The 14300-nt window shown below is 46.8% G+C and overlaps 1 protein-coding gene across 2 annotated transcripts in view; it reads right to left on the reverse strand.

Annotated features, from left to right (window-relative positions):
- Positions 1-14300, reverse strand: part of MRRF (mitochondrial ribosome recycling factor) — an 18824-nt gene continuing 4524 nt past the window's right edge. For both annotated transcript variants that reach the window (XM_081896632.1, XM_081896633.1), the window contains exons 3-7: positions 12639-12788; positions 9618-9736; positions 6623-6714; positions 1678-1837; positions 1-562 (exon numbers count right to left, since the gene is read on the reverse strand). In XM_081896632.1, coding sequence (XP_081752758.1) covers positions 485-562; positions 1678-1837; positions 6623-6714; positions 9618-9736; positions 12639-12788 — 599 coding nt within the window. In that variant the 3' untranslated portion in view covers positions 1-484. The remainder of the gene's footprint in view (positions 563-1677; positions 1838-6622; positions 6715-9617; positions 9737-12638; positions 12789-14300) is intronic.

Genomic DNA, 14300 nt, shown 5'->3' on the forward strand with positions numbered 1-14300 from the left:
TACTTCATACCTCCTGGGGTGCTTTATTTAATGTACAAGATTCCCTGTGAGTTCGTGAAGACGCCTGGCCTCTGCTGCCTCCTCCCACAAAGTTTACAAGCGAGTGAAAATGGCCAAGGCGGTCAACGACAATCCAAAATGTGATTGCTCCTAGGGAAAAAAAAATCCTTTTTGATGATGCACACTCTCTCTCTTTCCAAGAACCACCACTCTACGTGGTTACGTCAACCAGGTTTTAGTGGGGCTGCAACCTTGTCCGTATTAATTTCATCAGCCCCAGCTGCCCTCGAAGTTGCCAACACAATTTTTCTGGCCAATGCCAAAGTCTTAGGGAGGGCGGCAGGGATGATCGTAGACCCGATCCAAAGAGCCTCACACATGATGGGAGCCAAAATGCTGCAGCCACACAAGAGGCTGTGAGAGTCCAGTGATGGGTAGAAAACTCCTCCTGGTGACAGATGACTTGAAATCTCCCATAAGCAGGCTAACCAAGCAGCTCTTTTGTCTTTGCTGCCAACAGCTTCTCCATTTCGGCTACTGTGTCCTCTGCCATTTGCTGGATCTGCAGGGGGAGAAAAGTGTGTGAATGCAGGCAACTTTTTTAAAAAAACTAAACAAAACATTACGGACATTCAAGGAAGCTGAATGTTTGTAAGTTCATGACAGATGAAAGTAAGGACTCAGCTATACAGCTGCAAATAAAACATTTTGACTGTGTTGTAAAGTGCAACACACAAATGGGACACTAGATGGCGATAGTGAGCTATGGCAAATTGAATATAGTTTTCAAAACTTTTTTTTTTTTAAGCATTTTCACAGCATTTTTATATGTGTGTGGATTTCACCTAAGTGGTTTTTTTGTAATGCCGCACACAGTTAAAACTATGGAACTCACTCCCACAGGAGCAGTGATGAGCCACCAACTTGGGATGGCTTGAAAAGAGGGATAGACAAATTCATAGTGGAGAGGTTCTCACAGTGAGAAGTAAGCAAGCAGGTTCAAGTGCAAAAGCATAACTCTCCCCTCCTGAGTTCTGCCTGACAGGCTGGCTTTTGATGTGGGAGCAGGTCCAGATGCGTTCCAGGGTTAAATATAATACTAAATAAATAAATAAATAAATAAATAATTAATAATAATAATATAGTACAGTCGTACCTCGGGTTAAGAACTTAATTCGTTCTGGAGGTCCGTTCTTAACCTGAAACTGTTCTTAACCTGAGGTACCACTTTAGCTAATGGGGCCTCCCGCTGCTGCTGTGCCACCTCATTCTGAGGCAAAGTTCTTAACCCGAGGTACTATTTCTGGGTTAGCGGAGTCTGTAACCTGAAGCGTCTGTAACCCAAGGTACCACTGTAAAAGCAAAATCATACCCAGTCAAACAAGGTTCAGTAACGCGATCATCAAAATTATTAGAATACAGTGGTACCTCAGGTTAAGAACTTAATTCGTTCCAGAGGTCTGTTCTTAACCTGAAACTGTTCTTAACCTGAGGTACCACTTTGGCTAATGGGGCCTCCCGTTGCCGCCGTGCCGCCACTGCATGATTTCTGTTCTCATCCTGAGGTAAAGTTCTTAACCCGACGTACTATTTCTGAATTAGTGAAGTCTGTAACCTGAAGCGTCTGTAACCCGAGGTACCACTGTATTAGAAAATGGCCCATCAATCAACTAGTACCTGTTTCTCTATCAACCGGATGGTATCCTCTGACGTGGAGCTTTTGGCCTTCCTAGTCTGGCTGATGGCCTCGGCGCGAACTCTCCGCAGGGACTCCTTCGCTCTGTTTGTCAGCTGCTTTCCCACAGTGACCAGGTTCTCTCTGTGCTCGCGGGTGACCCTAGTCAAACAGTAAGCAAAGGGTGTCTTTGACCTCAGCTGCTCATGCACTCACAGCCTCACCACTGGATTTCTGCGATGTATTCCATGTGCAGCTACCCTCGGGGCTTTCCCGGAGGCTGCATCTGGTACAGAAAATGGCGGCTCAGTGGATTGTGGGGGCAATTCTCATTTATTTGTTTATTAAATTACCATACCGCCCTTCATCTGAGGATCACAGGGTAGTTTGCAATACAAAAACACATTGACATAGTAACAAACAGAAACTACAACACCTCCCCACCCACAGTTTTAAAGGCCATAGATTGCTTAACTAACCAAAAGCCTGGGAGAAGAGGAATGTTTCTGCATGGCCCCAAAATATGTGACACCCCCCAAGCAGGGAGCCACCACAGAAAAGGTCTGTTCTTGTGTTGCCACCCTCCAGAAATTCCCCTGCAGGAGGCACACAAAGGACCTCAGGTGATAATCACAGGGTCCAGGTTGGTCCATATGGGGTAAGGCGGTGCTCGAGGCATCGCAGTCCTTGCTTGCAGGATTTGCACTGGCTGACAATTTGCTACTAGGCCAAGTTTAAGGTGTTGGTACTAAACATATAAGTTCCTATACAGCTCAGGACCAGGTTATCTGAGAGACTGCTTACCCCTTATGCACCTAGGACATCACTGGAGTCTCCTTCAAGTTCCAAAGACCTCAGCAGCCAACTCTGCAGCAACTTGGAGCAGGGCTTTTAGTGTGGCTGCCCCTGCCCTGTGGAATCACGTACCTGTTGCGATGCAACAGGCACCTGCTATGTGCACTTTCAAATCCTCAGCTGGATCGATGGGTCTTTACCATGAGTGTCCTCTTACATCTAGGGTTTTTGTCTTGTTTTGAATGTATTTGTTGGTTCTGTGTTTTAAATCATTTCAACTATCTTACGTGTAATCTGCTGTGGGATGGTGGTTTAGAAGGCAATTAATAAATTGCAACGATAAGATTAAATGTAATATAAAAAGGAAATGTCAGGAAAACCACTCTCAATAAACGTGTGGGCGAATTGCTACAAGGCTACTGGAGCAGGGGATTAGAAAGGTTTCTGAATGTGTACGCAGATGCAAATCTGGTTGGCCCTGAAAACGGGGTGGGGGGGGAAGCCTTGAGCGACAGGGAAAATTGTGCTTAGGAGATAAAGGTTTTATGGGAGAGGTGGAGGGAGACAAGAACGACAGGTGAGGAAGAGCAAGGTTCCTCACATGGCAGGTTTTGCGAAGCTGAGGCCCTCCAGATGTTCCGGGCAATTTCTATGCTTCCCTGCACTTGCTGGGGCTGATGGAAGCTGTAGCCCCAAACACATGGAGGACACTGGCTGCCTTATTTTATTCATTTAAAGCATAAAATGTATGCCCAACAGGTTTGTTTTAACAACAACAAAAAACAAACCCAGAGCAGCTTACAAGGAAAATAAAACAATAAAATTCTCAGTAAAAATTCTTTAAAACTTTCAAAAGGTAAAACCAACAATGAACTAAAAACTTAAAACACATGACAGCATTCTACATGTCTGGGCAGGCAGGCACTGAAAGGAGCAGGGGCACCTGCCTGGTTTCAATAGGCAGGGAGTTCCACAGTATGTGTGCCACAAGAAAGATATTCAATTTCTTTCAACGACTTTGGGTGGGTGCTCAGCAAGTTCTAGGGAAAAAAGCCTTGGTTACACCCTGCAATTGGGGGCAGGAAATGGGGCAGCAGAGGGAGAAGCGTGGCCTTGCGACAAAGGAGGAGATGTGAGAGTAACATTGGAACCTGCCTTCCTTCCTTTCCGCTCCTCCTGGGTCTCTTCCCTCCTCCTGTGTAATTCAAACCAGGGGATGATCTGGGAGTGTGTTAACAATCAGGCTGCTGTGCACCCAGCCGAAATCCTCAGCAATTAGGAGGATAATAGCAGCCTCCTTCAGGATTGCATGGGGGGGGGAGTTGAGGGGAGGGGAGAACCGGGCAGGGAGAAGAGAAAGGAAGAAGAGAGCAGGAGGAGCTGCGGAAACCAGAGCAGGATCTTATCGGCCAAAGCAAAAATGCTGATGCGCAGGCCACTCTCTGCCATGAGCGCTTGGCCGCACTAATTTCAGGCTGATCTCTCCTAATGTTGCCTGCACCCGGGGTATGGGAAGAGAAGCTGACCTCACCCCCAACCTCAGACCATGCTGGCCGGTGCTGAGAAGAGCTGGGAGCCCAGGTCCCTCAGCCCTTGGCTACATGCCTGTGAAATTGCTACGGTGAGCTTCCCTGAAGGCCTTTGCTGCAGAGCCCGAACCCAAAAGCTGGATTTCCTACCACGTGCAGGGAAATGGAGGAGCCAAGGCGAGTGGGGAGGTTGCTTTTATTAAGGCTTCTTTCGGGACTTTGGGCTGCATCCCTGCTAAGTTCTACTCAAGAGTTGCCCTTGTAGTGGGAATTATACTCTATGCTTTGATAGACAGCCTAAGAGATGTAAAAGAGGGTGTGAAAGGATATTGTTAAGATAGACGGCTTTGCTTACTTAGACTGCATGAAGAATGTCAATTACTCCTGTGCAGGAAAAAACTCAGCCCTGAGCTGACCTGTTCTTCTCACCAAATCTGGCATCTAGCTCTGATGACGAAGGCATGCTTTTGCCTTGAGAAAGGGATATAATTTCTACGTATGTATAAAGCTAAGGCAAGGGGAGGAAGCCTGTGTAATTTGTAGGGCTGAGGGCTCCACTTTTGTGAGTCCCCCGGGGCCAAGTAAAGTTGCCTTAAACATCACAATGTAGACCAGTATGAAGTAAGCAGCACATAAGCGGCACACAAAACACTGCCAAACCATTCTATGTTCTAAATCTTATATTAATAATCCAAAAATTGAGAGAACAAGGTACAAGATCTACTACAGAAGCCACAAACAGAAAACTCATTCAAATTGTGTCCAAAAGGAAGATTCAATCTTTAAAGTTCCTTTAGCCAGGCTCCTGTAGATATCAACAAAGGTAAGTTTGATCAAACAAAGTGTCGGTGATGTTACATCACAATGGCATAGTTATTGAAGAAATTAATAAGATTAATGTACTCAAGTTAGCCACGGCCATCAAGTACAATGGTTCTACGCAGAGTAGGACTAACACTGTATGATATGCTTAATCTAATACCCAACATTATCCCGTCTGGTCACCTTCTCCAAGGCCATCAAATACTATCCTCTTGATACTATCCATGGGAAATTTGGAGGCTGAAATTTGGACCAGAGTCAAGACCCCTCTTGCCCAGCAGTCAGTTTCCAAAGTGGCCAGCTCCAGCGTGACCCTCCTTTGCTATTTGCCCATAGATTCTTATTTTTGAGGTAGACTGCTCTGCAAACATAGGTTCCACTAAGTCACTTCTTCATGCAGCACATAGTTGAAACTATGAAACTCTCTCCCACGGGAGGCAGTGATGACTTTAAATGAGGATTACACAAATTAATGGAGGATAAAACTTAGATGGCTCGGCTCTGCCTCCATGGCTGGAGAACTGTAAGAACAGGAAGCTGGGCCCCCTTTGGTCTGATCCAGCAGGGCTATTCTAAGGTCCTTAGTTACTGTCTATCACCCACTAATCAATTGCCCAAGAATCAAATCTACTCCTTTAAAAAGACTGCTTTTTTGGACTGCGTAAGGTTTCATCTGTAAATAGCACCCATTGCACTGTTCATTGTGCTGTGCTATTGAATAGAACCTAAGTTAAATTACATTGATGACGCTGGAATTATTAAGTGTGTTTCAGAGGGCAGTTTTCTTTCCAGTCTGGAAGCTACTGCCCATTGCCATTCTTTGATGCTGTTCTAGTTATGTTGTATGCAGCCCAGGGCTCCAATGTGGAAGGAGTGGTGATGCAGAAACCAAATAAATACATAAACAACCAGCCTTTATGGGTATGTTTTTGGTGAAACTTATGGGACGCAGGTGGCGCTGTAGGTTAAATCACAGAGCCTTGGGCTTGCCGATCAGAAGGTCGGCGGTTCGAATACCCGTGACGGGGTGAGCTTCCGTTGCTCAGTCCCTGCTCCTGCCAACCTAGCAGTTCAAAAACACGTCAAAGTGCAAGTAGATAAATAGGTACCGCTCCGGCGGGAAGGTAAACGGCATTTCCGTGCGCTTCTCTGGTTTGCCAGAAGCGGCTTAGTCCTGCTGGCCACATGACCCGGAAGCTGTACGCTGGCTCCCTTGGCCAGTAAAGCGAGATGAGCGCTGCAACCCCAGAGTCAGCCACGACTGGACCTAACAGTCAGGGGTCGCTTTACCTCTGGTGAAACAAGGTGATGGAGTGGGTGGGGAGGAAGAGCATCTCTCCATCATACATTTTCAAACCTCTTCACTGCTGGCATTGGTCAGTTCAGAAGCGAGGCCAGCTCAGTGGGCGCCAGCTGTACAAGGAACTGGGAAAGGACCGCATTGTGTCCTGGACAACAAAGCAAGAGGTGGACTCCCTTGAGGAAGGGGATTCACAGAGACCACCTTGCCCAAAGGCATACTGAAATCTGGAGCTGGCAGCAATCTCCTTGTCTGGGTGCTGCTGCTGAGAAAGGCCTCTCTCCAATCGCTTGGGCTGCAAGTGGTGGTGTGAGGAACCCAGAGAACCTCAACACAGAGAGAGGTTTACATGACAGAAAACACTCCTTCAGCTAATCCCTTCAACTCCATAAAAGAAATCCAGGGTGCAAAGCTAGGGTTGCCCAGGAAAGCCAGCCAGCGCTATCGCGTTCCCCCACTGGGGTCGCCAAATTAAGAGAGACGGCTGTTGTGGTTACTTACATAGGAACAGGCACGCGAATGATCAGGCCATCTGCTTCCGGGTTCAGGTTCATTCCGCTCTCTCGGATCGCCTTGATAGCTGCAGCTGCGCTCTGCAAAAAACAAAAACGAAAAAACCACCCTGAGATAAAAAAGGCGGAGGGAATTAGCAAATAATTATTACCAAATGCCGGAGCTCTCCATCAATGGAAGCAATCCATCTTGACAGAACATGGAAACATTTAGTTCGCTTACCAGCAAAACCAGGAAGTTACAACAGCGCAAGCCCCTTTGATCAAAACTGGATTGCAAACTGCAGCCCCTCCCTCATCCCCAGTATTGAGGTATCAGTGAAGTGGCTGTGGGGGGAGGGCAAGGGGGGGGTCAGCAGCTAAGGAAGGGAGGAAGAAAACCAAAAGTGGAAAACCAAAACCATTTTGATGGTTTGAGGCAATACAGATTTTTTTTTTTTAAGGTGAATTCCCAAGGGGATGTTGGTGGAAGGAGACTCTGGACTTTGCAAGACATAGGCCAAAAGCAGATGAAAGATTCCAGGGTCTGACTCTGCGTGCCAAAGATCTCATGCAGCAGGAGCTTAGAGGCAAGAGTTAAATCATTTTAACTCGTTCCACATTGCAACCATAGGCAAGTGTGAAAATAACGGGGATTAGCACAAGGCCTGTTTTTCACAGCTGTGGATTTTCAGGCAGGATCTGAAAGCTGCCAGCCCCATCTGTAGTAGCCAGAGCTGGGAGGCAGGCAAGGATGAGACAAGGCACACAGCCCCTTTGACAGGCAATGTGGAGGGGGCAGCTTTGGCCTTCCGGGGGCCTATTTTTAAAATACTTGCACACACACTGTGCTGTGCCCAGGCAGTCTACATACTGAACTTCAAAATCTGTATTCTACACCCTGCATAGTTTGTGCAAAAGGAAGAAACCTGTCTAAATTATTATCATCCTTCCCCCCCCCAACTTTTAATTGTTTTCATTTATTTTTACAAGCAACAGTCAATATCGAAAGAAATCCACCACCAGGGCTGGGTGAAAGCTGGTTTTCAACATTGTGATATATCACTAGCTAAACATCATGATATACTGATAGCTCCATTCTTATTTCAGACGTCATGATCTATGTAGAGGCATTGGCTGGCTTCACGGTTTTTCCTGTATGGTGATTTTTGCATAGCAAACACACACACACGATTTGTGATATATTGCCAGGTCAAAAATTATGAAACCGATTAACAATATGGACTTCAAACAGGTTTTGGATGCTATATTGATATATTGCCCAACCTAAGCCACCACCAGAAGCACCAGCAGTCTATTTAATTAACTTGAACTTCTGAGCCATTTCAGTTTTTAAACAAAGGTATAATTCCACAAGTTGCCAAAGGCCTGTGACTGTTCTATTGATGTTGCAAATGTAATAAAATGATACCAGGTTGATCGAAAAGCAGTGGGGGGTTTTGTCTCTACTGCTCTCTCAGACACGGGTTGTCAGTTTGTTCATTCTCTTTTTAAAAAAAACAACCCACCTCTTCTTCCTGCATAATTTATTCTGGTTTCGTTACTCAAGGGAAAAGCAAACATCATGAAGAACACTGAAGTCAAACCTGGTCACTTGAAAACCTGTTCACCCCATATAGCTCAACAGTTTTTGCAGTACAGTGGTACCTTGGGTTAAGTACTTAATTCGTTCCGGAGATCCATTCTTAACCTGAAACTGTTCTTAACCTGAAGCACCACTTTAGCTAATGGGGCCTCCCGCTGCTGCTGTGCCGCCACTGCATGATTTCTGTTCTCAACCTGAAGCAAAGTTCTTAACCTGAAGCACTATTTCTGGAGTCTGTAACCTGAAGCGTATGTAACCTGAAGCGTCTGTAACCTGAGGTACCATTGCAACCACCTAGACATATGAAGCTGCCTTATGCAGGGTCAAATCACAGCTCCATCTAGCCCTCTCCTCCAGTCTTTTCCAGCGAGTCTTTGGGCCACAACTCACATCAACCCCTGCCAGCATTACTCACTCTTGGAGGAAAAACAGATAAAAGGACAAAAGAAGGGGAGATGGAAAGAAATAGGGTCCCTGCTGAATCCACAGAATGTTTTGGAGTCATGGAGGATGGGAGCCTTGACTCCTGCATTGCAGGGGTTGGACTAAATGAACCTTTGGGTCCCTTGGAAACAGGAAAGCTTACAAAATTACAGAGATGCTCCAATGCTGACAAGGCAGTTCACATGTTTTTTATTGTTGTTAAAGCATGGGACGTGGGTGGCGCTGTGGGTAAAACCTCAGCGCCTAGGATTTGCTGATCGCAGGTCGGCGGTTCGAATCCCCGCGACGGGGTGAGCTCCCGTCGCTCGGTCCCAGCGCCTGCCAACCTAGCAGTTCAAAAGCACCCCTAAGTGCAAGTAGATAAATAGGGACCGCTTACTAGCGGGAAGGTAAACAGTGTTCCGTGTGCTGTGCTGGCTCGCCAGATGCAGCTTGTCACGCTAGCCACGTTACCCGAAAGTGTCTGCGGACAGCGCTGGCTCCCGGCCTATAGAGTGAGATGAGCGCACAACCCTAGAGTCTGGCAAGACTGGCCTGTACAGGCAGGGGTACCTTTACCTTTAAAGCATGGCACCAAAAGAAGGCTCTGCCCAAAAGGAGCTTACAACTCTAAATGTCAACAGTGTGGGAAAGGCAAGATGAATAATATCAGCTGCGATGGCCGTTATACTTAAGCCTTCATTTCAGCTAAGGGTGAGAACATAGGAAGCTGCCTTATGCTGAATCAGGCCATGGGTCCATCTAGCTCAGTACACTGGCTGGCAGCAATGGCTCTTCTGGGCTCCAGGCAAGGAACTCTCCCAGTCCTACCTGGGTATTGTTCCTGGCCCCTTGAGGAGTGTTCAGCTCCTGGGGTCACCTGGTGAATTCATGGCTGCCTTAGTTTAGTCTCCTTTCTGGCTCATGCAGTTCTCAATCCCTCCATGCAGAAGTCCATCAAGGGTTGTCCACGTACCTCTGGGAAGCTGCTCATGTTGACAAGGATGAGCTGCGGGGATTTCAGGGAGATCTGCCCAAGCTGGCTTAAGGGAAACTTCCCATCCTTGGTTGCAACAGTGATGTGGTCCAGAGCCCCTGGAACAAGAGGAACATTGATGCCAAAGCCATGTCAGCATCTGGGTGCTGGTGGAAGCAAAGACAGCATGGAAACAGCCCAAACGTCATGCAGTTCTATACTGGGGGTGGTCAACCTTTTCAATTGCAAGGGCTGTGCGTTGTGAATGGGTGGGTGGAGAGGCAGGCAAAAGGGAGCAGGGCAATTATTTGACTCCTCCCTTTGAACAGCAGGCTACATTCCCACCATGCGAAAGTCAGGGGGGTTGTACTCTTACATGTACATATACATATACACACACGTCCACCCAGGGAAGCAAGAGGCATCATCACAGTTCTGCCTCCAGAATTGGAGGTCCCCTGGACTAAGCTATCTAAAACCAAAGGCCAACAATGTTTCTATGGCCTTTTCAGTGTTTTGCTGCATGGCTTTATGCTTTCGTCGCTGTAAACGGCTTTGATGATTTTTAAACGATAGAGCAGTATGCAAATATATTTATAAGTAAACCAACAGTGGCAGAACAGCAGAACAGTGTGATGAAGGCAACCAAAGCCCAACACTTGTCCAAAAAAGATCCCCACCCCTGAACTGAGGAGGGGGTTGTTCCGATGGAGACAGTGTTTTCTGACTAGCTACTTTTTCCACCCCAATGTCCGACTACCAGCTCCTTCTCATTTTATTCTATTTTTATATGTGAGGTAGGCTGCTGTTCTTCCTTACCTTGCTAAAAGAGACCAGAGGCTAAGTAACTAATTTACACGAATGTCAACGTTTTAACTAATTAACCACTCTAAAATGTTAAGTGGATCTAAGGGATGTGTACAACTAAAGTCTTTTCAGAGCAGCCCCACAGAAACGAATGGAGCCATGCTGCTTGACGTCACTGGATCCACACTGTGTACGACTAAAGCTAGATAGAACCCCGCCTGCTGAATGACCGGATATTCACTTTTTATAGACAAATGGTCAGGCAACTGACAGCTCTTTTCACTAGCAACAGCCCAACTTCTTTTTAGGCAGGGCCCCACACAGAATGACAACTCAGTAATTGCAATTTCAGACACTTCCCTTCTGGCCCTTTGTTAATCTGCTTTTTTGATTCTTGCTCCAGAATGCTTCCAGCCAGATAAACTTAAGTAAGGACGGACGGACGGGGTGTGTATATTTATAAATATGAAGTATATTTATTTACTTCATTTATATACCCCCCTTTCCCCCAAAGGACCTCAAAGTGGCTTACATGGTGCTCCCCTCTTCATTTAACCCCCACAACAACACTGTAAGGTAAGCTACGCCGAGAGGCAGTGACTGGCACCAAGTCACAACCAGTGAGTGTCACAGCCAAGTGAGAGGATTTGAACACTTGTATCTCCCAATTCTAGTCTGAAACTCTAACCACTGCACCACCACTGGTTCTCTGGAAATGTTTAAATGGAAATGCTGGAACAGAAAAGGTAAAGGGACCCCTGAGTCATGGCCGACTCTGGGGTTGTGGCGCTCATCTCGCTTTACTGGCCAAGGGAGCCGGCGTACAGCTTCCAGAGCAGCGTACAGCGTACAGCGTACTGGCCAAGGGAGCAGCGTACAGCGAACCAGAGCAGCGCACGGAAATGCCGTTTACCTTCCCGCTGGAGCGCTACCTATTTATCTACTTGCACTTTTGATGTGCTTTCGAACTGCTAGGTTGGCAGGAGCAGGGACCAAGCAACGGGAGCTCACCCTGTCGCGGGGATTCGAACCACCAACCTTCTGATCAGCAAGCCCCAGGCCCTGTGGTTTAACCCACAGCGCCAACAGAAAAACCAAAACATTAAACTGAGCAGGAAGAGCCACTATTCAATAAGATTCACGTTAACACAGTAAAAGCTCGATGTGTGACTGCGCAGGTGTGCCAATTTTTGTGGCAGCTTGTCCAACATTTTACAGTACAATGCTAATGTCTACTCAGAATCAATTCTCCTTGTATTTAGTGCAGGGGTCAGCAACCTAAGGCCCATGGGCCACAAGCAGCCCATGGGGGTCGTTTAACCGGCCCATGGACCCCTGCTGCCCACTTGGTCGGCTCCCTTGCGCCGCGCTAAACCGGCGCAGAGGAGAGCAGGGAACACCTTCCGTGATGCTGATCACCTTCCGTGATGATGGCCGGTTTCCTGCAGCCAATGGGAAGCTGCGCACGCCTCTTCTGCGCCAGAAATAGCTTTTGCACATGTGTGCATGCACACACAGTGTCAGCGGGGCAGCCCACCGCAGCGTCCGCAGGACTGTGAACCAGCCCAAGCCACAAAAACTTTGCCGACCCAATTTAGTGAGACTTGCACTCATGTGAATGTGCACTGGACTGCACACTTTGCCCAAGTCTTGTGCTTGCACTCAACTGCTGTCACTAATTTTTTTCTATAATTCAGCCAAGCTCTTCTTATGAAACTCCATCAAATCAGTGAGGCAAGGATTGCTCTTGTGGCCTGCAAACGTGGTGCTTACCAATATAAGTTTGTAGGAAGGGGATCCCCGTCCTTCACTACAGAAGAACCCCGTTTTAAGCCAAAGGTGCCAGTCCATCAAGATAAGTCTGGTCCTCCCCACATCTTGAGGGCAATTTCCAAGAGGCTAATTTAGTGGCAATTGCCCCTTTCCTGCCACGCTGGTAGCTGACAATTCTCCTCGTCATCACATCTGCAAATGGTTCGCTTAGATGCTTCTGACATCTCCCACTCTGCAGTGACTGCCTGCAGGAAGCTATTAGCAGGAAGGGATGCTTCCTGGTCAAGCTCAGGGCAAGCAAAGCATTTTTGTTAAGAATCAAAAGGGCAGCCATCAATTATTGTGTCTGGAGAAGAGCTCTGGAGATGTTGGATGGCAAGGTAGGGAAGCTGGGGGCTGCTGCTTCAGAGCAGGTGCTGCAAACCTGCGGGAGTGACTTACCTGGCGAGGTGCGGATGCTCAAGTTTTTGTTGAAATCCTCCTGCAGGGTTTTGACCACAGAACGCATTTTCTCATTCACCTCATCCAAGCCAATGATCTCCTCAACAAGAGAGGTGTTGATGTTCACACGTGCCCCGCCTTTCCCTTTAGCTGGAGAAGCACAAGCAATGCTGTTTATTTATTCAGAGAAGTGGTTCTCAAACTTTTTTCCTCTTTCAGAATGAAAGTTTGCTTGCAACACACTGAATTTTATATTGGTAAGAAATGCATCGGAAAACAAGAAGGAACAATTCCTAGCAGTGCTTGAGTTACAACATAGAACACAACTACTTTATAATATGATCGTGGGACCTCCAAGAAGTATAAAACAATGCAGCTACATAAGAATATAAACCATTCCTGAAATATAAATAAGCCTCTGGCATATGTATCTTAAGTGTGTATACACAAACTCACAGTGAGGTGTAACTTGGCTTTTGCCGGCTAATCTCATTTATATTTGACAAAGACCAAACAAAATCTTGTCTCCTCATCAATACAAAGAAGCCTTTCTTTTTTTCTAACCTTTCATACAGTGGTACCTCGGGTTACATACGCTTCAGGTTACAGAGTCCACTAACCCAGAAATAATACCTCGGGTTAAGAACTTTGCTTTGCTTCAGGATGAGAACAGAAATCGTGCTCCGGCGGCGCGGCAGCAGCAGGAGGTCCCATTAGCTAAAGTGGTACCTCAGGTTAAGAACAGTTTCAGGTTAAGAATGGACCTCCAGAACGAATTAAGTACTTAACCCGAGGTACCACTTTATTTGTCAGTGTTGAAAATCCCTCTTCACAACAATATGTCGTGGAGATCTGTTGAAGAATAGCCAAGGCTCTTTAAGAGAGGCATGGATACTGTTCTTGGTTGTATTCCCCCCCCCCAATTTCTGTACTATACTATACAGTGGTACCTCAGGTTAAGTATTTAATTCGTTCCAGAGGTCCGTTCTTAACCTGAAACTTTTCTTAACCTGAAGACCACTTTAGTTAATGGGGCCTCCTGCTGCCGCTGGAGCACGATTTCTGTTCTCATCCTGAGGCAAAGTTCTTAACCCGAGGTACTATTTCTAGGTTAGCGGAGTCTGTAATCTGAAGTGTCTGTAACCCAAGGTACTGCTATGCTATGCTATGCTATGCTGTGCTGTGCTGTGCTGTGCTGTGCTGTGCTGTACTATACTATACTATACTATACTAGAATGTTTAAATGTTTCTTTGATTCTCCTTGAATCTTGCCGTCACACTTGCCATCTTCTCCTGCCACACCCTTTGAGAACCACTGATTTAGAGTATTTGCAACCAGTTCTTCAGCTAAAAAAAAGCCCCAAAGTGTCTTAAATACCATCAGTTATAACAAGACAGTCCCTGCCCCTGCATTCTTACATTCTAAATAAGATGAAAGGGGCAGGGAAGTGGGTGGGAGGCAGGAATCACAGGACCATTTCTTATAAAGAGCAGCTGAGAAGAGTTCAGGGGCAGGTGCCCTGTGGTGCTGGGCCTCCAGCAAAGCTGATGAAACGGACCTTCTGCTTCCCATCTCTCCCGCTGAGACAGGCTGACAGAACAGCCAGAGGACACTTGAGGCGGAGGAGGCAGACCTGGTTAGCCCCTACTACTACGCAGAAA

This window comes from Podarcis melisellensis (genome assembly GCF_964234715.1).
Source record: "Podarcis melisellensis genome assembly, chromosome: Z".
Classification (NCBI taxonomy): domain Eukaryota; kingdom Metazoa; phylum Chordata; class Lepidosauria; order Squamata; family Lacertidae; genus Podarcis; species Podarcis melisellensis.